The sequence below is a fragment of the Lynx rufus genome, unplaced genomic scaffold (assembly GCF_022079265.1).
Source record: "Lynx rufus isolate CCGP_SWC_20201006 ecotype Redwood Valley unplaced genomic scaffold, mLynRuf1.p SCAF_16, whole genome shotgun sequence".
In the NCBI taxonomy this organism is placed as follows: domain Eukaryota; kingdom Metazoa; phylum Chordata; class Mammalia; order Carnivora; family Felidae; genus Lynx; species Lynx rufus.
This window is the reverse complement of record NW_025814830.1, coordinates 57,694,631-57,720,148: the sequence shown is the minus strand read 5'-3', so window position 1 is coordinate 57,720,148 and position 25,518 is coordinate 57,694,631. Positions and strand designations below refer to the sequence as shown.

The window sequence follows — 25,518 nt, the reverse complement described above, 5'->3', positions numbered from 1 at the left end:
GACCAATTTATACAGGTTTTTTGCCCTGCCTGTGGATGGAAACTTAGGGAGTCTCAACCTGCAGGAGCTTTCTCCTTTGCCTTCCACAGGAGTGCGGCCAGGTGACACTGAGATGGCAACATCAGGCCCAGCTTGAGTGGTGCCCTCCCTGAACGTACGTTTCTGCCTGTGCTACCAAAGGCGTGGTCCTCAGTAAGGAATTAGGTTGTGAACAGTTCTAGAGAAAGCGACCTGTGTTTCTCACAGTCTGAGTTAGGTGGCTCGGTGGGCTGACGGCACCGTGTTCGGTGCCTGGGGTCCACAGGCGGCGAGCCCTGCATTGGCTCCATTCTGACTTCACCTTCAAGCTTGCCATTCAGCCCCACTGTCCCAAGACGGGTTTTTATTTCCAAATATTCCAAATATAGGTTAGAACTCTGGTTTCCCCTACTGGGAACGTGTGCCTGCACCTGTCCCCTGGCCCGTTTCCTCAGCTGTGGAATTAGAACAATGAGGACGGTGTTCACCTCCCAGGAGCGTCTCCCCATGGAGGGTGCTGCACAAATGTCAGCTTTCCCATTGCTGGCTGTGTGACCATGGGCAATTCTTTACCTTTCTGTGCCTTTTTTTTTTTTTTAATGTTTATTCATTTTTGAGAGAGACACACACAGTGAGAGTGGGGGAGGCAGAGAGAGGGAGACACAGGGTCCAAAGCAGGCTCCAGGCTCTGAGCTGTCAGCACAGAACCTGATGTAGGGCTCGAACCCACAAACATCATGACCCGAGCCAAGGTCGGGCGCACAACTGACTGCGCCAGCCAGGTGCCCCTCTGTGCCTGCTTTCTTATGTTTAAATGGGAATAATAATACTCCCTGCCCATGAAGTACCTAGAACAAGTGTTGAGAGCTGGCTGTTTTTACTGGCTGTTGTAATTTAGTGTCATTGAATGTTCTGGACCCCAGCTGACGAAGTACCCTCCCCTGTAGGCCCATCTGTCACAAGTCCTGTGCCTCAAGGGCCTCCTCTGGGCCAGTGTGGCAAACATTAGAGCCTGGCATTGGATAGGCCTGAATTGAGATCCCAAGTGAGCTGTGTATCTTTGGCAAATTCCTTCCTCCGTCTGGAGCCTTGGTTTCCTTATCTGGAAGGTAGGATGACAACAGAAACCCCCCCACTCCCCCCCCCCACCAGATGCATGAGGCAGGCAGAGCACACAGGTGCAAACCTAAAGGAATCATGTGCCCAGAGAACAGGAGTAGCCATCTGGGGATGAGGCCACAGGGTCTCCCAGGCTGGCAGGCTACAGGCCTCAGGCTGAGCCGAATGCAGCCCTGCTGGCCAGAGGACCAAGACGCCAGATCGTGAAGCTGGGCATCACGGGTAGGAGGGGCCTGAGCACCCCCATCTCATGCTGGGCATCCTGAGACGCCCGTGTGTGCCCAGTGCGCACCAGAGGGCGGGCTGTCCCTCAGAGCCCAGCTTCTGCCCTTGGAGAATGTGCCCACCACTGTGGCTCAATAGTCCTCATTCCACACCCCAGACAGAAGACCGTGAGACCACCTTTATTAGGCCAAGAGTGGCCTCGTGTACAAATTTACAGAGTTCCTCCCTGTACCGGGACCCCCAGCATCGCCAGGGCCCTGGAACCAGCACCATCTCTGGACCTCTGAGTCTGTGAGGATGGCAACACCAGCAGTGTGGCATACCGGCTGGGGCGTGGATGCTGGGCAGGGAGCAAGGAGTGAGCGTGGCCTTGGGCCTTCCAAGTGGAAGGGCGTGACACCCACCAGGAGAAGATCAGCCCACTCACGGTCTTCCCCAGTGGCCTCTGCTGCCCGGGTTCCTGCTCAGAGTGCAGAGGCCAGCAGGAGGCTCCCGTCTACCCGGGAACCACGGTGTCCTGTCCCAACCTGGACGTCTACCCAGGGAGGGGAAGCTGCCGTGTTCTCATCCTTGGGATGGAGGAAAGAACAAAAATGGGGGTGGGGGGGTCTCTCCAGAGCCCCATCATCTGGAATCCACTGTTGTATCTCCAACATGCCCTTCCCGAGTGAGAAAACCCACTCCCATCCCACCCAAGGTCTCCCAACAGGAAACAGCCTCCCCCAGGGAGGGTCCTGCAGCGAGCCTGACCCCAAATACACTCTAGGGCCAGGACAGATGTATATAAATATATATGCTGTGTGTATATATCGTATAAATGTATCTATATATGTATATATGTACATGCACACTTAGGAGGGCAGGCCAGCAGCTGTGCCTCAGGATAGGGAGTTTCTCAGCCAGGTCCAGGACGAGCCTGGCTCCTCCTCAGAGGTCTGGCCACCTTGAAAAGCCTCTGGCTAGGTGTCGCAGGAAGGCTGAGAGCCATCACTTGAAGTTGAGAGTCCAGGTGTTAGGGATGTACAGGGACTGGGTCTGGCGGGTGCGGCGAGGCGTGGTGTTGAGGGCATCCACACTCTTGCGGCTGGAGCGCACTACGTCTGCCACGAAGCTGGTGCAGTCACTGCAGACGTCCTTGAGGACAGAGCCGTGGGTGTAGATGTGTGGGAATGCCTCCTCCACACTCGGCCACTGGGGCCCCTGCAGGGATCTGGAGCAGGACGGAGCCATCAGGGAAGTCTCCCTCTGGTTCCTTTCTCCATGTCCACAGCCTACCGCGCCCCTCCCCCCCACACACGCACCCTTCCCACCCACCCCCCGCCCCCAGCAAAAGCTGTTCCTCAAGAGGATCTGACCACCCGGTTCAGTTTCCAGCTCACACTACTTAGCCCCCAGAGCTCTCTGAGACATCCCTTTCTGGACAAGTGCCTTGGATTTCTGTGTCCTGGCAGTGTCCCAGCAAACCACCCCACCCACCCCAGCTCCTGTATTACTCTCGATGCCTGATCACCACAGTGACCTCAGCAAAGGGCAAAGGAACGCACTGGAAGGCATCTCTTCTCTGGGTCGGCGTCGTTTTGGTAGCTGACACCCTCCGAGGACTCTCAAAGCCCAGCGTGTAGACAGGAATGTGTGCAAACTTCTTAGAAGGCATCTTCATCTACAACACAGAGGGAGATGTGGACAAGGCTACCCCAACAGGGACGGCCGGGGGCACAAGCGTGCACGCGGGCGTGCACGCACGCACACACACACACACACACACACACACGAACAGCTGCCTGCTCTGGGCCTGTGGGGCGGCAGGGGAGTGTCTGCAGGGTGCCGTTGTGACCGTGTGTGCTCTCTGGATGCCCACCCCGTGCCGCCCACCTGAAGGCATGTGTCTCCTCACTCGTTCCCCACACCCAACCACACGCTGCTCATCCAGACGGGCGTACCCAGAGGGCCCGCCAGCATGCCCTGCATGCAGTAGATACTTGATGAGTTGGAGGTTGCTCAGTGCTGAAACCGCAAAACGCAAAGGGTTTGAAAACTGGTGGTAAAACCCTTTTCCAGCAGGCCATGGTTTCTAGGCGGAGGTGTGGTGGGGTGACAGAGTTCCAGGTGTGATTACCCTTCTACGTTTGCACACCTGCATATACGCAGATGTGCCCAGACTGCTACAAAGAACTTTTCCGGAAACACTCAGGGGAGATGTAGCGTCAGAAGGTAAGAGTCCAGGGGCACCTCGGTGGCTCAGTCAGTGAAGCATCCGACTTCGGCTCAGGTCCTGATTTCTCAGTTCATGAGCTCAAGCCCCATGTCAGGCTCTGTGCTGACGGCTCAGAACCTGGAGCCTCCTTCAGATTCTGTGTCTCCCTCTCTCTCTGACCCTCCCCTGCTTGCTCTGTCTCTCTCAAAAATAAATAAACATTAAACTTTTTAAAAATAAAAGAAGGTAGGAGTCTTAGAGGGAAAATGAAGGGTTTTTCTTGGCAGTAGTCTGCTAACATGGAACGTTAAAAAAAAAAAAAAAAAACACCTACAAGGGTCTTTAAAAACTACAGTCTTGGAAACTGTAGGGATGGGTCTTGTGTGGAGGAAGGAGACAGACGAAGTGACTGGTGCACGTCTGACCGGCCAACAGGAGACAGGAGAGCCTCTGTCCCCCGGCTCTGCCCTCCTGGACAAGCCAAGTCAACCACAGGACACCCCAGATACCTGGGCCTCGCTCAGACCCCAGACGATCCTCACCTTTATGCTGCAGGAAGTGCAGACAGCCCTGGAGGGAAAGAAGAGGGACGCGGGGTCAGCAGTGAAGAAACCACAGAGAGACCATCCCCACCCGGCAAACTGCCCGCCCTTCTGCTAGAGACCAGTTACCTCAGTGCTTTACTTGTTTCACCCCCCAAATCTTTTCTTTTCTGCCCCTCACAGCTGGCTTTTTCTCTGAAACATTTCGGCCTGGAGCTTTCCACGCCCTCTGCACTTGCATGTGCCTGACGCCTCCTGCCACAGAGGCGCCCCAGCAGCTCAGCCTTAAGCAGTGATTAACATCTTTTGAATCCCCACTGCTGACTTAAAACACAAATACCTTCCTGTACAAATTCAGACACTAGAGAGAGCCGTGACTGCAAATCGTAAAGCCCACCCTCCGTGGCAGACCCTGGTGACGGGTTTCCCCTTCTCTAGATCTAAGTATGACGGACAAAGATACACGCTTAAAATAAAACAAAAATAAATGAAGTGGGGTGTTATGCATACTAGTCTATAAAGATACATCTGGGGCTCTTCTCTGCATTAGGACAGATGGTCCAAGTTCATTTTTAAATTTTTTTTAGGGGCGCCTGGGTGGCGCAGTCGGTTAAGCGTCCGACTTCAGCTCAGGTCACCATCTCGCGGTCGGTGGGTTCGAGCCCCGCATCGGGCTCTGGGCTGATGGCTCGGAGCCTGGAGCCTGCTTCCGATTGTGTGTCTCCCTCTCTCTCTGCCCCTCCCCCGTTCATGCTCTGTCTCCCTCTGTCCCAAAGGAAAAAAAAAAAAAAAAATTGAAAAAAAAATTGAAAAAAAAATTTTAAAAAAATAAAATAAGTTTTTTTTAACGTTTTTATTTTTGAGACAAAGAGAGACAGAGCATGATCGGGGGAGGGGCAGAGAGAGAGGGAGACACAGAATCGGAAGCAGGCTCCAGGCTCCGAGCCATCAGCCCAGAGCCCGATGCGGGGCTCGAACCCACGGACCGCGAGATCGTGACCTGGGCTGAAGTCGGACGCTTAACCGACTGAGCCACCCAGGCGCCCCTCAAATTCATTTTTTAAAGCAAGGGACCGTGCTGTCTTACATGGATGTCTCATAATGGTTTTGCCACCAAGAAAACTCTAGGTTAATTGTATTTGATTTCACTGCGGTCAGGAAACTTACTTTCCATGACTTGAGTCCTTCCACGTTTTTGAGACTTGTTTTCTGACCCAGAATATGGTGTATTTTGGTAAATATCCCATGTGCACATAAGAAGCATGTACACTCTGCTGTGGTTGGCAGAGTGCTCTATGGATAGCAGATCAGGTTGGTCATCAGTGTCATTCAAATCTTCGTAGTTTTTTTTCTGTTTACAAGTCCTACCAATTATTGAGAGAAGGCTATCGAAATCTCTCACTTTAAGTGTGGATTTATCTATTTTGCCTTGCAACTTTATGAGATATTTACTTCATGTATTTTGAATCTCTGGTTAGGTATATGAAATGCTCAGAAGGGTTATTTCCTCCCTCTGTCGTTAGGAAAGGGACTCCTTTATCTCCAGTAATGTTCTTTGCCATCTACTTTGATATTAATGTGTCATCTTTCTTTTGACTGGTATTGGCATGGCATATCTTTCTCCATTCTTCTCCTAACCAACTTTTGCCTTTTTATTTAAAGTACATGTCTTAGGGGCGCCTGGGTGGCTCAGTCCGTTAAGCGTTGTACTTCGGCTCTGATCATGATCTCATGGTTCGTGAGTTTGAGCCCTGAGTCGGACTCTGTGCTGACAGCTTGGAGCTTGGAGCCTGCTTCGGATCCTGTGTCTTCCTCTCTACCCCTCTCCTGCTCACACTCTGTCTCTCAAAAATAAATAAACATTAAAAAAAATTTTTTTTATAAATAAAAAAGTAAAGTACATGTCTTAGGTGCCTAGGTGGCTCAGTTGTTAAGCATCTGACCTTGGCTCAGGTCATGATCTCAGGGTTTGTGTGTTTGAGTCCCACATTGGGTGAGCTTGAGCCCCACTTCTCTCTCTCTCTCCCCCACCTCCCTCCCTCCCTCCCCCACCCTCTGCCCCCCCAGGATTCTCTCCCTGCCCCTCACTCATCTGCGCATAAATACATACATACATGAATATGTAAATACACACATACATCCATAAAGAAGTACATACATATATGAATAAAGAAGTACATACATACATACATAAAGCGCGTGTTTGCAGGCAGCAGTCTTGCTTTCTTCACTCAATCTGGGACACTGCCTATTAGTCCAATTGCTCAGACCTTTCACAGTTAAGGTAATTATGACACAGTGGAATTTAGGGCTGTTGTTTTGCTGTTTGTTTTCTTTTGGCCCTATTTGTTCTTTGTCCCCTTTTCCTTTCTGCCTCCTGTATTAATCGACTATTTTTTATGATTCCACGCTATTCCTCTGTTTTATTGTTTTAGTGGTTGCTTTCAGACTTACACTACACTCCTTAACTCTACCTTCAATAATATCTTACCACTTCACGTAGAGCACAAGAAATCTCCTATAGCATACTTCTGATCCCCTCCTTGGCCTTAATGCTACGGTTATGATACTTCTTACAGATACAAGTCCTACAGTACCTTGCTGTTAATTTTTTGGCATGCCTGGTAATCCTCAATTGGATACCAAGCACTGAATTTCACCCTGTTGGGTGCTAGATATTGATTTACCTTGTAAAAAGTTATAACAAAATACTTTTCTACATCATCTTCGTACTTGCTGTTTCTGGTGCTCTCCCTCTCTTTCCATTTGCTATCATTTTCCTTCTATGTGAAGGACCTTGTTGAAAATTGTAGTGTGGGTCTACTGGTAAAGAATTCTTTTGGTTTTTGTATTTCTGGGTATGTTTTTATTTGTGTCTTTGTTTTTGCTTGTTCGTTTGTTTTATTTTTTTTTAAGTTTACTTATTTTTGAGACAGAGACAGAGCATGAGCAGGTGAGGGGCAAAGAGAGGGAGACACAGAATCGGAAGCAGGCTCCAGGCTCTGAGCCATCAGCACAGAGCCTGACCCGGGGCTCGAACCCAGGAACCGCGAGATCATGACCTGAGCTGAAATCAGATGCCCAATCGACTGAGTCACCCAGGTGTCCCTGTTTTATTTGAGAGAGAGAGAGAGAGAGAGAGAGAGAGAGAGAGAGGGTGCTTGTGTGCTGCAGAGAGAGGGAGAGGGAGAGAGAATCTCAAACAGGCTCCAGGCTGAGCGTGCTGGGTTCCATCTCACAACCTGAGCTGAAATGGAGTCAGACAGTCAACCACCTGAGCCACCCAGGTGTCCCTTGTCTTTATCTTTGAAGCATACTCTTTCTTGGTTTAGGGTTTTAGATTGACAGTTTTTCAGTCCATCAGAAACGCTGGTTTACTGTCCTCTTGCTCTCAGTGAGAAGTCTTTATTTGCTGGCTGATTTTAAGAATTTCTCTTTATTACTGGTTTTGATCAATTTGATTAATATATGCCTTGGTATGATTTTATTCATGTTTCTCGTGCTTAGGATTAAGTTTCTTGTAAGTTTATATTTTTCATCAAATTTCGAAAACTTTTTAAGCTATTATTTCTTCAAATACTTTTTCTGTGTCCCCCCCCCCTTTTTCTTTGGGGACTTTAATTACATCTATATTAGGCTTAACATTAATCCACAGGTCATTGAGACCATTTTCACTTTTTAAGTTATTTTTTCTCTGGAGCGCCTGGCTGGCTCAGTCGTTAAAGGATGGGACTCTTGATCTTGAGGTCGTGAGTTTGAGCCCCACGTTGGGTGTAGAGATTACTTAAATAAGTAAAACTTTTTAAACATTCTAAAAACATAACATTTTCTCTCAGTGTTTTCATTTTAGGTGGTTTCTATTGCTTGGTCTTTGAGTTCACTAATGTTTTCTTCTGCACATTCTTCTGGATGTTCGATCTGCTGTTAATCTAATCCAGTGTAATTCCAAACATTCATCCAAACATTCTAGTTCCAGGTCTGGAACTTTGTGTCCTTTTATCTTTCATGCCTCTAACTTTTTGAACATATGAAATAGTTTAGAACTTCAGAACTGCTAATTCGAATGTCTGTGTCAGTTCTGGGAGTCTTTCTTTTTTCTTTTTTTTTTTTTTTTTTAAATAGTGAGAGAGAGTGAGCATATACGTGCATGTGAGCAAGGAAGGGAGGGGCAGAGGGGGAGAGAGAGAATCCCAACCAAGCTCCACACTCAGCACGGAGCCCAGTGCAGGGCTGGATCCCATAAACTGTGAGATCACAACCTGAGCTGAAATCAAGAGTCGGATGCTCAACCAACTGAGCCACCCAGGTGCCCCAGTTCTGGGCGATTTTGACTGATTTTTCTATCATGGGTCGTGTTTTCTTGCTTCTTGACATGCCTGATAATCTTTGATTGGATGCTAGACATTTTCTCTTGCTGAGTGCTGGATAAGATAGTTAGGAATAGTTTGGTCCTTTCCAAACTATTTCCAGGTCTTGCTTTTATGAACTTTTAGGTTTGGAACAATGCTCAGTCTGGGGGCACTTATTCCCCACTAGTGGAACAAGACCTTCAATGGTTCGTGAATTACAACATTTCCACCATGGCTGGTGGGAACACACACTACTCCTAGTACTGTTCCTTGAAAGCTTTAGCACAGGGTCAGTACGCTTTTTCTGTAAAGGGTCACAGAGCAAACATTTTGGATATGGCTAAATGAATAATAAACACATGGGTGTGGCTTTGTTCCGATAAAACTTTATTCACAAGGCAAGTAGTAGGCCAGATTTGGCCTGGGGGCCGGAGTCTGCCAGTACCTGCTTCAGGATGATTCTTTCCCAGCCTTCAGGAGCTTCCTTTGCTTGTATGTGCTGATTGGTCTCCTACTGAACACTCCAGGACAATCTCCTGCAGGCCCGAGGCTTGCCCTGGGGACAGCTCTCCCCCGGCTGGAAATCTGCACTAAGACCTCCGGCTGCCTTGGTCCCTCTGGGTTCTCAGCTTTACTTCCTCCAGTCAAGGAGCCGAGTGGCCTCTGGGCTGTGACCTAGAAACTCCAGGCAACTGAGGCCATCACTGGGCTCACCTGTCTCCTTCCTGCTGTCGCCCGATAGTCAATATCTTGAAAACCGTTGTTTCCTGTTCTTTGGGTTTTTTACTTTTTGTGGGTATTTTTGGTTGTTTCAGGTGGAAGGTGCCTGTTCTGATGCCTGTTACCCTACCTTGGCTGAAAATGGAAGCCCCTTAGCTATTAACATGAACTTACGAATGAGAAATCAGCGTTCTGTAGTTGCACTAGCCACAGTGCATGAAGAAACATCCCCACAATCACAGGAAATTCTACCGGACAGTGCTGGCTTAGAAACCTTACTGCTCCTCCCGTGTTACTCACAGCCAAGGTGCTTACACAGGCTTACCTCTTGCAGAAGAGACAGGTGGGTGGCCAGGAGAACAGCGGGAACTTGGCTCGGCAACAGCAACAAATCTGTAAGCGAAGGACCAGATGAGTTAGTCCTGCGTGGTGAGGGAGCAATCCAGGGTCCAGGCTGCCTGGCCCGCCCTCAACCCAGGGCTCCCGCCTGCTGAGGGAGCAGCTGGGTCCGGGCCACCTCACCTTCCCCTTCCTGAGACTGCTGACCAGCTCCTTGTTCTGCAGGAACTTCTCCATCTCAGCCTTCACCAGCACACGGCGCACATCCATCACTTCCTCCACGGTCAGAGCAAGGCTCTCCACGGGGTGGCTGAACTCCTGGGGATAAAAGGGTCAAGGGGTCAGTGCTCCTGAGGCCTTGAGGGACGAGGCCTTTCAGGAGTCTGTCCATAAGGGTCTCTCTTCTCTGAGGACTCTGGAATCTTCCTGGCCTCAGTCTACCCAAACCTAGCAACTTCCTAAAACACCCCAGCCTTCAGCTCATCTACTGCTGGGACCCACACACGCTACTCCCGTCACCTGGCCCGCACCCAGCCTGCTGATGACCACGTCCCTCTAGCATCCCCGCCTCTGTTCACGGTGCTCTCCAGACCAGAAACATCTGCCTCCCACCTCGCTCCCCACCTGCAAACACACACCACCACCGGTCGCAACCGTCCAGAGGCCCCAGGCCCACCTCCTCTCCTTCTGAAGGCCTTCACCACAGAGCTCTCTCTCCCCTGGCGGCTGAAGGCCCTAGGCGCCTCCTGCATGCTGCCTGACTCGGTGCTCACCACCAAGCCTGCCCATCTGTAGGTGGTATGTGTCCCGCCTGCCACAGCCACCTACCCCTTTGGGCCACCACAGTGACTGTGCCTCGTTCTGCCCACCCTCCGGAGGGGTTGCTCAGCTCCTCTCCTATAAAGTGGGGTGTCTTCCAGCTTCATTGAGATAACACACAAAGTCCTTAGTGCCACGCCTGGCACCCCAAATTATTAGCTATGGAGATGAGGCATCATGAGGGGCGGCCCCCCACGAGGGGGCCACAGAGACGGGGGTTGGGATGCGTGGTTTGTTCCTTTCACATTGCTGGTGGATTTTCCTATTTAGGGTTGCTCCTGTTGGGAGCGGAGACCAGCAGGTTACTCATCAGATTGGCCGTGAGTCCGTGTTCAGGGCAGAGATGGGTGTGGAGGTTACATGAGGTCTGACAGCCAAACGTCTCAGAAAGCACTCTTGACATCTGTGCTAAGAAGACACTTACGGGGGTGCCTGGGAGGCTCAGTCAATTAAGCGTCCGACTTTGGCTCGGGCCATGATCTCACGGTTTCATGGGTTTGAGCCCCGCGTCAGGCTCTGTTGTCAGCAGAGAGCCCGCTTTGGATCCTCTGTCTCCTTCTCTCTCTCTCTCTCTCTCTCTCTGCCCCTCCTTCACGTACTCTCTCTCTCTCTCAAAAATAAATAAACATTTAAAAAAAGTAAGAGTGGAGCACCTGGGTGGCTCAGTCAGTTGAGCATCCGACTTCGGCTCAGGTCACGATCTCACAGTCCGTGGGTTCGAGCCCCGCGTCGGGCTCTGTGCTGACGGCTCAGAGCCTGGAGCCTGTTTCAGATTCTGTGTCTCCCTCTCTCTGCCCCTTCCCCGCTCATGCTCTTTCTCTCTCAAAAATGAATAAACGTCAAAAAATAAAAAAAGAGTACACTTATGGGGGGGTGCCTTGGTGGCTCAGTTAGTTAAATGTCCGACTCTTGGTTTCGGCTCAGGTCATGATGTCACGGTCCGTGGGTTCACGCTCCGTGTCAGGCTCCGTGCTGACAACGTGGAGCCTGCTTGGGATTCTCTCTCCCTGTCTCTCTGCCCCTCCCTGCTTGTGATCTCTCTCTCTCTCTCAACATAAAGAAATAAACTTAAAAAAAAATACACTTATGGCACTTGCCATTTTAAAATGGGCCTCCCCACCCTGAATGCTTAATTAAAGGAACACATACGTGTCCCCCAATTCCTTGACTTCCCTTCAAGAAGTGGCCTTCCTCTTTCCCAGCCGCCCTGAGTTAAGCAGGGGCTTGAGTGCGCTCACGATTCAGCCCCACCCGTTCCCACCGCCATGGCCGAGGGAGGCATCGCTGCTTTACGAGAGGGGCTGAAGACCGCCCTCACCCGTGGTGGCCCAGCGAGTGCACTCTGGGGAGCTGCCAGAGCCTCGCACGAGGGCCACACCCATCTGTGAGTGTCCGCGCGGCGGAGGCACCTCGTGCTGAGCACCAGGTCAACCTAAGCACTGGTGATGACGACGAGACGCGAGGGGAGCGGGTCGGCCTCTGTGAAAGTGACAGGAAAAACCCCGTACGGTGGTTGGTTGTAGTCGTGTGGTGGTTAAGGACTACGGCAAAGGGTCTCAGGCCAAGCAGGTCGTCAAGGAATGCTTCCAATGCGAGAAATGAGCAGGTAAAAAACGTGGTCCTTGTTCCTCCCACAAAAAAATAAAGAAAGGTGGGCCTTAATCCCCCTCCCCTGAGGACGTACTCAGTGACTCACTTCTAATGAACAGAGAAAGCTGGAGATAGCAATGAGTCACTTCTGAGACTTGGTCGTGAAGACGCTGGCTTCTGCCTTGCTGTTTGTCAGACCACCAGCTCTGGGGGAAGCCAGCCCCCATGCTGTGAGGACACCCGAGAGCCCCGTGAAGAGGTCCACGTGCAGGGGAGGCTCGGCCTGCCGGCAACAGCCACAGGAGAAGCCACCTTCCAAGAGCCCCCTGCGGGGAGGCCCTGAACCAGGCCGCCCAGCCGAGCCACTTCTGGATTTCTAGCCCTCAGAAGCTGTGTGAGATAATAAGTGTTTGTCGTTTACAGTTTTAAGTTCTGGGGTAATTTTTAATGCAGCAGTAGATGATACGGAACTTGGTTGGGGAGTATCAGTGGTAACACTACCTTATAATTTTAGGGCACTTTTCAAGGCAATTTTAACGTGTGTTCTCATTTAAGCCTCTTGACAAAACTTCAAGGAAATGGTGGTAACGACACTGTTGACATCCGGATGCCCTGTGCTCACCAGGCACTTCACCTGTCGTCCCTCTGATGAAAGCATACACCAAGGCTCAGGTCCAAGGAGGGGGGCGGGGCTCAAAATACCAGCAGGTGTTAGCTCCTCCCAGTCACAAGTCAGATAAAACCCACCGCTGAGAAAGCCCAGATGCAGAGGGTAAGCAGCGTAGTGCCAGAATCATGACCCTATAAGATGCTGTCACATCTCGCCGCCTTCGGGCACAGAGCTCCAGTCTCTCGTCTGTCCCAGCCCCCACAGGGAACTAAGAACTTCAGATGTCCCCAGTCCCCTTAGCAAGGTCCTTTCTTTGGCCTCGGGGCTGCAGTTCCCAGAAGTCCCAGAAGGGAGCAGCAAAGACCAACCTCAGATTTGGTGGCTCAGGAGCAGACCGAGCCACACCCACGGAAGGAACTGCCCCACCCCTGCTGGGCCCCGTCCAGGGGAGAGGTGAGGATAAGGGCCCAAGGGGCGCCCCCACCCAGCACCCTGGACGACAACGCCTCCATCACTCACCAGCCACAGATGATTGGTGTCTGGGGCTGCAGAAGCCTCCGGCCGGTCCTCTGCTGAGCCCAGGTCACTGTGTGGTAGAGAGCTAGGGTCAGGCTGGACCTGGACACTTACAGGGAAGGAACCTAGAGTGAGAGCACAGGAGCCCCGTCAGGACAACCAGGCAGAAACTGCGTGGGAGGGCTGTGCCCAGGGGGTGATGGAGACGGCTGGTCAAGCAGTAGGGGGCCATGGGGGCAGTAATCAAGGAGAAGGTCATGTAGAGAGCACGTCAGTGTGGCAGGCTCAAGGGACACCTGCAGGGGCCCCGTATCTTATCCCGGTGAACGAGCCAACATCAGGAGCCGCATGGCCGCCAAAAGTGAAGACAGATGGCAGCAGTCATGCAGGAAGACGTCACTAGTGCCACTCGCTGCACTTCACGCAGAGAGGGGTGGAGCAGGACGAGAGAGGCAGCTCTGAGTCTTCAGGACACTTGTGGGGGGACAAGGACAGTGAAGTACGGAATTGGCCTGGCCTGGACCTCTTCACTCCAGAAAGTGCATCAGCTACCAAGCTGGACCGCCTTGAGACTGGCAAGAGAACAGGGGGGCTCAAGATAACGCTGGGAGCAGAAAGGGTGGCCTGGCCACGTGTAGTAGGAAACAGTGGATGGGGGAAGATAACCCCATGTCCCGTCAGCACGTTGTGGAGCACAGCCCTACAACAGTGGGACGAACTGACCCTGTGTGGCCAGTAGGATTTTTCTGTCCTCTGTGCTGAACAGGGAAACACAGTGACAAGTCAGGTTCTAGAGTGGTGGGTGTGGCACGGCCCATCTGGCTCACTGCGGACAAGTTTTCACCGATCAGAAAAAAAAAGACTAGAAGGATCTGTCAATCATCTATCTGTCCACCTAGCTATTTGTCTATCCATCCATCCATCCATCCACCCATCCTCCATCCGTCCAATTTTCTTTTCATATACCAATATATTACTAGTAATGATCCCTGAGTACTAGAGTCATGCGAATGTTTTAAAGTTTTTTAAAAAGTGTTTTTATAATAAATGTGGATTACCGACTTAATAAGAAAGTTTTCAAGTTAAGAAAGTGGGGGATGCCTGCCTGAGGCAATGAGGTAAGTCCGGCTGGAACTTTAAACACCCTTCCTGCAGGTATGACCTCCCTATACCCTCTGGATGCTGCCTCCTCAGGAAGACAATGGGACCAGGCCAGGACATGGTGCCCACAGAATAGAGTCAAGGGAGAAGGGGGTGAGAGCCACCACTTGCCCTGCTCCTGGGTGCTTGGCCTCCAGGCGTGCATGCTGCCCGTGCGGGGCCGGGATGATTCCAACCCTCCTTGGGGCTGAGTGCCTGGCTGCAGGCCAGAGGCCACTTCGCTCCGGAGCTGGACCAGGTCATGCTCCGAGAAAGAGCGGTCCCGCTTCAGTGTCACCTCCCCACACGGAGACTCTTCCTCCTGTGGACACACCAGACCCAGCCCTGACCACCAGCGCCTCCTGCCTGTCCCTGGACTGAGGCATAGGACACAGGGGGTGCTGCTGGACCCACTGAGGCCATGGGGTCATCCTCTACTCACTGCCCAGCCTGACCACCCTCTAGCAGAGTGGAAGGCAAGTACCTCGAAAACCAACCCCTTCGCTGAGGCCTGTGGAAAGTCCTGAAGGTGACAGGTCTGGTGTCAGGTGCGGCCCACCAAGAGAGCTACTGCCCTAGGTCTCCCTGAGCTCAGCGGGCAGTGAGGGGATGACAGAGGGCCACAATGAGACACACCGGCTTTTCACATCAGCCAGGGGGCTGCTCAGCTTCCCAGCCCCAAGATGATGAAACACGCCCATTCCAGCCCTTTTTGCACTATGGGAGTAGGCGGCCCAAGGCCACCGTTCCACTCACCCGTCTGAACCACCAACATGGGGAAGTGTTCCCAAGTCCCACCATGTTTGCTCTCGGGACAGACCCAGCCCCACAGCAGGACGGCAGCTCCAAAGAAGAGTGCTGCCCTCAGCCCTTCTCACTTGCCCTCCTCCTCCTCCTCCTCCCTGGCCTCTTTCCAGGACTCTGTGGGCTCTGACCTCAGATGTGTTCATCTCCTCCATCTCAGCCAAGGTGGGCGCCTTGAGCAGGACCCGGGGCCGTGGGCGATGGGTGTTGTTCCCGGCGTCCATGACAGACAGGTTGATGCAGGAAGGGGACTTGGTGTCCCCAGAACACGCATTGAGGATGCAGGGCAGAGAGCCAAACCCTGGGGGAGGCAGGGAGGTAGGGCAGGACAGGACAGTGAGGGGGGGGAGGGGGGAGGGGGCAGGCGGGGGAGGTATCCCATGCTCACCCCGGCCACGCCAGCGCTCGGCCCCCACCGGGCGCAGCCTCCGCTCCTGCTTGATCTCCTCCAGGATCTTCTCATGCAGGGTCCTCTGCTTTTGGGGTAAGGGGCGAAGCCTTCTCTCTGAGACCTGGAGGGAGTACGGCTCCGTGAGGGAAGGGGGTGGCAGGGACACAATGGAGCGGGGAGGAGCCCTGGGATACAGCCACGCCTATCAGCAGCCGGCCAGCAGGGGGCAGACGGGAAGGTGCCCTACGTGCTCTTGGGGCAGGTCCATCTCGGGACCAGCCTGCCAGCGCCTCCCTCAGTGGAGACTCCACTCTGCCCTGGGGGAGGGGAGGCCAAGAGTGGATGGAGGCCACGCACAGCTGGTACCTGTTTCAGCGGAGGCCGGGAGCGGATGAAGTCCAGGATGAGTTCATGGGCATCCTTCTTCACCCTGGGAGGGATATCTCCATCGACCTGTTGGGGAGGATGGGGAGAAGACCAAGGCTAAGGGCTTGATACCCACATGGGCTGGGGCCGTGGGAGGGCTCCCTCAGCCCTGAGCAGGGCCAGGGCCTCACGCCAGCCCTCCCCTCAGGGGCTGCGTGGCAGGCGTAAGGGCAGCAGTGGCACCACCGTGTTCCATTCTTCACGTGGAAATGAAGGCCAGTGACACCCCAGACAGGGTCGCCAAAAGAATGAAATAACTGGCACATTGAGAATTTGTCGAGTGAGGGGTGCCTGGGAGGCTCAGTCAGCTAAGCGTCTGACTTCGGCTCGGGTCACGATCTCATGGTTCGTGGGTTCAAGCCCCGCGTCGGGCTCTGTGCTGACAGCTCGGAGCCTGGAGCCTGCTTCGGATTCTGCGTCTGCCTCTCTTTCTGCCCCTCCCCTGCTCTCCCTCTCTCTCGAAAGTAAATAATAAACGTTAAAAAAAGTTTTTTAATTTGTCGAGTGCAGCCAGCACAAGGCAAGAGCCGTGTAAACATAAGATGGGGCAACTCGCAGCCTCAACTCCTGCCGCTGGTCCTCTGGAACCCTCCATGCATCCCCTCTCCCTCCCTGCCCTTGTCCCTCCCTGTGTCCCTGATGTCACACTGTGCCCAGTGAGTTATGGGAATAAGGGCCACGTCCGCCTGTGCACATTTAAACACCCGGCTCAGTAGCCACAAGCGGGCAGAAGGCCGCTGGCAGGCCCCTCCCCCACCAGCTCACCATGACCTTGCGCAGCTTATAGTTCCTGGCGCGGATGTCCTGCATCAGCATCTCGAAGGGGGTGAGCTGGAACTCGGTGGGCAAGGGGTTGAACTCTCGCTCCTGCACCTTCTTCAGCTTCACTCCGTGGCGGAGCTCCCGCATGAGCTGGACCCACAGCCGGGCCTGGGCCCCCGAGAAGACGAAAACGGCCCTTAGCGCCGGCAGGGCTGCCCCAGGCCCTCCAGGCACAGACCCCGGGGTGTGGGGGCTGAGCCCAGTGCTCCGGGTCAGGAGCGGAGCCACATCTTACCCAGTCTGTGTGTCCCAGGTTGTCAAGCTCCGCCAGAGGCTTCTCTACCTGCAGTTCATCGTCCCGAAGCTTCTGCAGCATCTGCGCGTCCAAGAGAAGGTAAGAGAATGGTAGCCGGGGGGACATGGGCCCTGCCGGTCTGTCCGTCTGGGGACATTTCCTTCCCAATGCACTACTATTCCACCAGCGGGAAAAGGGACAAGCGGCCATTTTGGCCAAGGCTTTGGGCTCAGAAGGATCTAGAGAAACCAAGCCATTAGCTTTGGAACCACATGGGACACTTGGTAGCCCGTCAGCTGTCTCTGGCAGCTTCTCCTGGGCAAGGGCAAGGGTGAGAGTAGAACACTCGCCTGGCACCCACATAGAACTTTCTGGTTTGCAAAAGAACCTGCACCCTTCTCTCACCTGATCCACACAGCCCAGTGAGGCACTGTGTCCTCCAGAGATGGCGGACGCAGGGGAAAGCCCCGTTCTCCCCCATCCGTGAAGTGTTCCCAGTCTTCCTTCAGATCCAGCTCCCAGGGCACATACACACCCACCCTCTTAGAGCACCCATGGTCGCTTCTCGACACGTGATCCCAGCTGGAGTTTTACATTTATCTGTTTCTTTGACTGTTGTCTGTACTATTGGCTCCAGAAGGCCAGAACCTTGTTTAGTTTCTGGTTTTTTCCCACCTTAGTATTTCTGCTCCTAGCATAGCATGATGGACGCTAAGTCTTAAATAACGGTTGAAAGAATGAATGGATGGCTGGATAGATGAGTGGGTGTGTGGACGGACAGCTGAATGGGTGGATGGATGGGTATAAGGGTAAGAGGGTGAGTTACTCAGCAAGTCCTGGGAAACAGACATGGGTACGTATTTAATGACGTGGGGGAAATGCCGCCATCGTGGTGAGGGCCAAAGAAGGACATCAAGGGTTGTCGGGTAACTGTTCTGTGCTGAAAATTTGGGAAGCTGCTACATTCACTGCCTCCATTGCCCTGGATCTTGGCAGCAGCTGGAGCCTCTGTCCTCACCAACTCTCCTACCCTAGAGAAGCATCTAACCTTTAGCACACAGCTCCCACCCCATCCCCCCAACTAAGACAGAACCGGTTACCCTGGCTTTCACCCCAAGCTACTTGCTAAACTGCTTTGGGACGCTCTAGAAAATGCTGCCAAGTCTCAGAGCTGCACAAGGTGTGTAATTCTAAAAATAGACCTGTGCGTGATGTGGCAGTCCCTGTGGCGAAGGGCATGAAGGGTGGGACTCTCATCCCTCCTGTAGTTTCTACCCCTGTCCCTGAACAGGCCATTTCTTCCTAAAATGCCAGCCCAGATGTGTCCCACGGACAGACCCTCCTCTCACTCCCCGTCACTACCAACTCCCTGGACATCTCCTGGGTCAATTACTTGGAAGTCTAGAGATGTTTGCTCCTGCTAAAGAAAGAGCTTCTATTGTCTGCATAAGGAATTGATCTTAGCAACAGAGCAGGTGACTTCAGAGCAAGAAAGACAAAAGCATTAAGACCCATCCGGGGGTGCCTGGTGGCTCAGTCGGTTAAGCGTCTGACTTCAGCTCGGTCGTGATCTCTCAGTTTGTGGGTTTGAGCTCCACATCGGGCTCTGTGGTGACAGCTCAGAGCCTGGAGCTGCTTCAGATTCTGTGTCTCCCTCTTTTTCTGCCCCTCCCCCGCTCGCACTCTTTCTCTCTCCCACCCTCTCAAAAATAAACAAACGTTTAAAAAAAAGACCCATCCACTAATTGGTGCATTAGAAGAACATCTCCAAGGGGTGCCTGGGTGGCTTAGTCGGTTAAGCCTCCGACTTAGGCTCAGGTCACGATCTCATGGTTCATGGGCTCGAGCCCCGCGTCAGGCTCTGTGCTGACAGCTCGGAGCCTGGAGCCTGTTTCAGATTCTGTGTCTCCCTCTCTCTCTGCCCCTCCCTAACTCATGCTCCCTCTCTGTGTCAAAAATAAATAAACTTAAAAAAAAAAGAAGAAGAAGAAGTAGAACATCTCCAAGATGCCAAGGAGGAGTGGGGAGGGGAGACAGGGAGTGGGCAGAGGAACTACCCACCCTTGGGCCATCAACTGGGCTGCAGATAAGGGCCCAGTGGTGCAAGCACATCTCTGACTTGTCCCAGGCTGGGTCCCAGGCCCCATCAATCAGAACAATCCTGAGAACCTACTCAGGCCCAGAGCTTCGGGGAAGTTGGTCAGGGTGGAACCAGGGACCAGCATCAGTCAATTTCAAAAAGCTTCTGCCATTGCCCTGACCTCTACAAAGTCTGCAGTTTCTCATTCGTGACTGCTGATGGGAGGCAGGAGTCCCTGTGCCAAGACCCCTGCTTCGAGGAAACAGGTCAGGTCCCACCAAGGGGAAAGCTGGAAAGTTGAAGAAAGACTGTCAGCTACTGATTCTGAGACCACAAAGAGACAGGACAGGCCTGGGGAGACCCCAGTTCTGCCTGTACTAGCGCTGGCTTGGGACAAGGGGACACCTTTCAGAGCCTCCGTTTGCTTATCTGCAAAAGGCAACTGTCACTGAACTTCCTACCTCCCCCAAACTCCAAACACCTGGGTGCACTGAGCTACAGGAAGCGGTGCCAGTTAGCACCCGTTTCCAGAAGAAACCAGCACAGGGGAGGACAGCCAGCCCCATGGGAAGATATAAACATGAGGAGGCAACAGGAAGAAGGGCCCGGGGCCAGAGGCTGGGAGCAGGTTCCTTAACGTCTCTGAGCCTTAGCCCCTTCCTGTGCGAAACCGATTACGAAGTAGGTGTGAGGGTTGAGTTAAAACCCGCAGAGCATCTAGGACGGCGCCCACACTGAGTGCAGACAGTGAGGCTAGTTTTTTCAGAGTCCTGCACTGAGGACTTCCACTTCCTTTGGAGAGACAGAGGGACCAGTGCGTTGGGGGGGGGTGGTGGTGAAGAGGGCCACAAAGGTACCTCGGTGGCCTCTTCCCCCTTTCCTGTGATTCCTCCCACTTGCGCACCACCTGGGGAGGCCACTGGCTCGTGCCCCACTGCCCCTCCACCTGCTCCACCCCTGGCCTTCAGGGAGCCCCCCCCCCCGCCCCTCCTTAGCACGTGCTCTCCCAGTCACCTCCTTGGCCTCCCGGACCCTGGCCAGGAAGGCCCGCAGCTCCAGCGTCTCCACGAAGAGGGCGCGGCACACGGCCTGGTAGTGCGCCTGGGCGCCCCGCGGGTCCGTCAGGCGCGCCGCACAGAGCCGCATGGCCTGGGCGAAGGTGCGCACGGCGCGGGGGCCGCCCTCCGCCTCCTCTTCCTCCTCCGGGCCCCCGTAGCCTTCATCCGCAGCCCCGCAGCCGCCGTCCTCACAGTCGTTGTTGGCCATGAGGTCGATGAGCCGCTCCAGCTGTGGGCTCAGCTCTCGCTCCTGGCTGTCGTCCAGGCCCCAGTCCAGCGCGCGGTAAATGGCAAAGCCCAGGGACTGCACCATCTGCAGGACAGGGGCCCAGAGCGTCATGGGGGGTGGGGGCAGGGGGGTGACACAGGATGGTGCGGGGGGGGGGGCAGGGGGAGGAGAGCAGCCGCAGGGGTCACGGGACAACCCGCCCAAGGTGACAGCACAGCACAGCCTCTAACAGCCAGCCGGCCACACGGCCATGTGCCAGGAGCCAAGCTGACACGCCCACGACGGCCGAGCCGCTCCCCCAACAGCACAGCCCCCATGGGAAGCAGGTGGGCAAGTCGGCCAGGTCTTACAATCAAACATGCCGTCACCGTGAGAAGCAAGGGCCACTCCTCTCCCAGGAGAGAGTCTGAGGAGTCTAAGCAGGAAGAAGGAAAGACACATCCACACAGGGCTGGTCCTAGAAGGCCCAAGCACCCAAACCTGGGATGTCTGAATGTCTTCAACTGGCAGATGGCGACCAAAGCCGACCCATCCTCACAGCGGGGTACCGGGCAGAGGCCCGGCGGATCAAACCGCACATGCTCGTCTACACCCACGGTAAACACAGAGCAGAGGAACCAAAGCCTCCGTGCTGCGTGCTTCCATTTACATGAAACTCTAGGTGAGGCTGATCTGCAGCCACAGAAGGCAGGGCAGCTGAGTGCTGAGGTGGGGACTGGAAGGGACACAGGAGCTTCTGAGCCAATGGTACCGGGGACACGGTGTGCACTGTGTTTGCCAGAACTAATCAAGCTCACTGAACGCAAAGTAAACCCCAGTCAATGTGATCTGAAAAATACACAACCTGGGGCACCGGGGTCGCTCAGTCAGTTGAGGGCCCCACTCTTGATCTTGGCTCAGGGCAAGATCTCGTGGTTCGTGAGTTCGAGCCCCGCGTCGGGCTCTGAGCTGACAGCGCAGAGGCTGCTTGGAGTTCTCTCTCTCCCTCTTTCTCTGCCCCTCCCCTTCCTGTGCTCCCTCTCTCTCTCTCTCTCAAAAATAAGTATTTAAATAAGTAGACAATCTAATTAAATATTAGCTTTTAATGTAACGTACCAGTATATTTTATTTTTTTTAATTTGAAAAGAAATTTTTTTAACGTTTATTCATTTTTTGATACGAGGGAGCATGAGTGGGGGAGGGGCACAGAGAGAGGGAGACACAGAATCCGAAGCAGGCTCCAGGCTCTGAACTGACAGCACAGAGCCTGACCGGGGCTCGAACTCAAGGACCGTGAGATCATGACCTGAGCTGAAGCTGGACACCTAACCGACTGAGCCACCCGGGCGCCCCAATGTACCAGTACGTTTAAAATCAGAGGACAAGGTTAGCATCCTTAATAAACGCTGCTAGAATAGTTAACTACAAATTTTAAAGTATTGACACTTGAACTCATGAAAAACGGCATCCTCTCACTTCAAAATATTTAAAAAAATTTTTTTTTCAACGTTTATTTATTTTTGGGACAGAGAGAGACAGAGCATGAACGGGGGAGGGACAGAGAGAGGGACACACAGAATCGGAAACAGGCTCCAGGCTCTAAGCCATCAGCCCAGAGCCTGACGCGGGGCTCGAACTCACGGACCGTGAGATCGTGACCTGGCTGAAGTCGGACACTTAACCGACTGTGCCACCGAGGCACCCCAAAATATTTTAAACTCCACATAAATTTCAATGTGTATAAATGTAACCCGAAAAAGAAAAGAACAAAACGATACTGGCACCTGAGCGAAGGAGGGGAGAAGGAGGGGAGAAGGAGGGGAGAAGGAGGCGAGAAGGAGGCGAGAAGGAGGCGAGAAGGAGGCGAGAAGGAGGGGAGAAGGAGGGGAGAAGGAGGCGAGAAGGAGGGGAGAAGGAGGGGAGAAGGAGGGGAGAAGGAGGCGAGAAGGAGGGGAGAAGGAGGGGAGAAGGAGGGGAGAAGGAGGGGAGAAGGAGGCGAGAAGGAGGCGAGAAGGAGGGGAGAAGGAGGGGAGAAGGAGGCGAGAAGGAGGGGAGAAGGAGGGGAGAAGGAGGGGAGAAGGAGGCGAGAAGGAGGGGAGAAGGAGGGGAGAAGGAGGGGAGAAGGAGGCGAGAAGGAGGCGAGAAGGAGGCGAGAAGGAGGGGAGAAGGAGGGGAGAAGGAGGCGAGAAGGAGGGGAGAAGGAGGGGAGAAGGAGGGGAGAAGGAGGGGAGAAGGAGGCGAGAAGGAGGCGAGAAGGAGGGGAGAAGGAGGGGAGAAGGAGGGGAGAAGGAGGGGAGAAGGAGGGGAGAAGGAGGCGAGAAGGAGGCGAGAAGGAGGCGAGAAGGAGGGGAGAAGGAGGGGAGAAGGAGGGGAGAAGGAGGCGAGAAGGAGGCGAGAAGGAGGGGAGAAGGAGGGGAGAAGGAGGCGAGAAGGAGGGGAGAAGGAGGGGAGAAGGAGGGGAGAAGGAGGCGAGAAGGAGGGGAGAAGGAGGGGAGAAGGAGGGGAGAAGGAGGCGAGAAGGAGGCGAGAAGGAGGGGAGAAGGAGGCGAGAAGGAGGGGAGAAGGAGGGGAGAAGGAGGGGAGAAGGAGGCGAGAAGGAGGGGAGAAGGAGGGGAGAAGGAGGGGAGAAGGAGGCGAGAAGGAGGGGAGAAGGAGGGGAGAAGGAGGGGAGAAGGAGGCGAGAAGGAGGCGAGAAGGAGGGGAGAAGGAGGGGAGAAGGAGGCGAGAAGGAGGGGAGAAGGAGGGGAGAAGGAGGGGAGAAGGAGGGGAGAAGGAGGGGAGAAGGAGGGGAGAAGGAGGCGAGAAGGAGGCGAGAAGGAGGGGAGAAGGAGGCGAGAAGGAGGGGAGAAGGAGGGGAGAAGGAGGGGAGAAGGAGGGGAGAAGGAGGGGCTACCCCCCGAAACAAGTGTCACAGTGACTGCAGGAGCCCAGCCAGGCATGGCTGGGGCCCACAATGCTACTGTTTGTGAGTGCGTGAAATTCTCCATAATTCTTTTTAAAAAAATTTTTTTAACACTTATTTATTTTTGAGACAGAGAGAGAGCATGAACAGGGGAGGGTCAGAGAGAGAGGGAGACACAGAATCTGAAGCAGGCTCCAAGCTCCGAGCTGTCAGCACAGAGCCCGACACGGGGCTCGAACCCACGGACCGCAAGATCATGACCTGAGCCGAAGTCGGCCGCTTAACCCACTGAGCCACCCAGGCGCCCCGTAATTAATTCTTTTAAAAGCGTATTAGCACGTTAAAAAATGTGTGAGTCTTGCAGTAGGGAGACCTCTTCACTCAGCACTTCTCAATTTTACTTGGCAGGAAACCCTACTTTCACGGACCACCATTAGTAACTGGGGAATCCGTGTTCTCTGGAGGGCATCTGCCAACTGTCACTCGTGTATCTGTTCAAATGCCATCCGCACCTGACACTCCGTGCTCACAGGAACACAGCCCTGAAAAGGTCGGATCGGTTCGCACAGCAAAGCGCCACATGCAGCTGAACACAGAGGGCGCGGGCACCTCCAGGGTCCCCGCTTCTGCTCCGCACGGCTTTCGTATTTCCACATCTTCCCTTTACGACACGGATACAAAATGACAGTGGCTCTTCTCATGTCATTAACTACTCTGAGCCCTTTGTTACTTACCTAGGGGACAACATAACTCACAAGACAATGGCTGCTTTCTAGGTAAGGAGGGAGGCACAGGACCTCAGGGCACTGCTGGCAGCGGGCAAAGCTGGACTTAGGGCTGGGGACCTGCTGGCGGCGATGCCAAGACGGAAGGCCTCGTGGTGGCTCGTGGAGCCACGCCCTCACCTTCCACCCCCAAGTCCACTGGGCCTGAGGGGGTGGGGGGCCCTCTGGCATCTCCTTTCACTTCCTGCATTGCCACCGCCTGGGGCCCGGAGGGTGGGGGCAGCCCAAGCAGAGCTGGAGGAGGACACACAGGGAGCCAACGTTGGGCAGGAGACGCGGACAAGACAGCCTTCTCGTCCTGCAGAAGTGCCTCAGGAAGCACCCTGAGCCGGGAGGGGGCCAGCGTGGGGGGAGGGGCGGGCCTGTTGGGAAGAACAAGGCTCCAATGGAGCAAAGTTCCAGCCCAAAGTCAACACCCATCTCCGCCGCCCCCAGCCCCACTTGGAGGCGGTCCTATCTCTGCTTTACGCAGGCGAGGGTCACAGACCCAGCTCCTAAGTCACCACCCAAAATCATGAGTTGGAGGGCACAAGGCTAGGGCCAGGGGGAGTCCTCTGTGGCATGAGATCTCCAGAGAGTACCCTAATACCCGCCAGGACTACAACTGCCCCTGGTTCTTTCTTGGCCCAGAGGTAGGTGCCAGGAAGGAGACGATGGTGGGGGTTCACGCCCACTCAGCTCTAGAGACCCTCCCGACCCCAGGGCGGCCCTGCCCTGGTCCCTACCGCATGGAGGCAGACAAAGGGGCCAAGTAGGAAAGTCCCCCGCAGTCCCCGGTGCAGTGCAGAGTATCACCGCAACCCAGCCATGCCTCTTTCTCCTCGTAGCTGGCCTAGAGTTAGAGGGTTAACTCCAACATGAGCCTCTTATCTGATAGGTGCTCTGTTAAAGCTTCTCTGTGCCCCAGCCCGGTCCCTGGAAACTTTCCCTGAAAGGCAAAGAGCCCGTACTTTCCCATAAGGAAAAATCTGGGCAGCCAGCCAGAGTCTCAGAACCTAAGCCCGACCTGCCCGGAGTTACAGGAACTGAACAGGCGCCCAGTAGCCACAGGAGGCCAGCTTTACCCCGGTGCCAGTAGCAAGAATCTGGGTTAACATGAGTGGCCGCCCTGCCATAGTGGCTGGCATGGTTCATTTTTGGGCCCCCCAGCACAACAGTCCAGATTCGACCTCCACGTACAAAGTTTGTGTGTATCTACCTCGTAAATACTTTCAAACTTGATAACAACAGGTCTCCTTTGGAATGCTGGGTAGCGGATACAAACTCACTTGGGGACTCTGGGCCGTAGGGACAGCCCTGGTTGCACCATCTGAAAGGCAGGGGAGAGTGTTCTGGGCCGTGGATAAACAAAGTATCCAGAACACTCAGAGGGCAGACAGCCCTACCAGGAATGGAGAGGAGTATTGAAAACATGTTGTTCTTTTTTCCAAAACAAATTACAGAAAGCAACATATAGTGACAACACCAGACCGCTTCAGAGCTCCGGTAACCACAGGCAATGTGCTGCTGGGAAGGGTATCTTATCACTGACATTTTTTTTTTAAGATTTTTTTTTTTTTAAGTTTATTTATTTATTCTGAGAGAGACAGAGAACAAGCAGGGGAGGGGCAGAGAGAGAGGGAGACA

General features: G+C 53.9%; 1 protein-coding gene across 1 annotated transcript in view; it reads right to left on the bottom strand.

The window, feature by feature from the left end:
* Positions 1-1,507: 1,507 nt before the first annotated feature.
* The window catches only part of SPIRE2 (spire type actin nucleation factor 2), a 38,628-nt gene continuing 14,617 nt past the window's right edge, over positions 1,508-25,518 (bottom strand). Inside the window, exons 3-15 of the mRNA XM_047078991.1 lie at positions 19,954-20,310; positions 16,860-16,940; positions 16,568-16,732; positions 15,743-15,829; positions 15,374-15,497; positions 15,117-15,286; positions 14,314-14,503; positions 13,045-13,166; positions 9,690-9,824; positions 9,493-9,560; positions 4,099-4,126; positions 2,907-3,022; positions 1,508-2,572 (exon numbers count right to left, since the gene is read on the bottom strand). Coding sequence (XP_046934947.1) covers positions 2,350-2,572; positions 2,907-3,022; positions 4,099-4,126; positions 9,493-9,560; positions 9,690-9,824; positions 13,045-13,166; positions 14,314-14,503; positions 15,117-15,286; positions 15,374-15,497; positions 15,743-15,829; positions 16,568-16,732; positions 16,860-16,940; positions 19,954-20,310 — 1,866 coding nt within the window. The 3' untranslated portion in view covers positions 1,508-2,349. The remainder of the gene's footprint in view (positions 2,573-2,906; positions 3,023-4,098; positions 4,127-9,492; positions 9,561-9,689; positions 9,825-13,044; positions 13,167-14,313; positions 14,504-15,116; positions 15,287-15,373; positions 15,498-15,742; positions 15,830-16,567; positions 16,733-16,859; positions 16,941-19,953; positions 20,311-25,518) is intronic.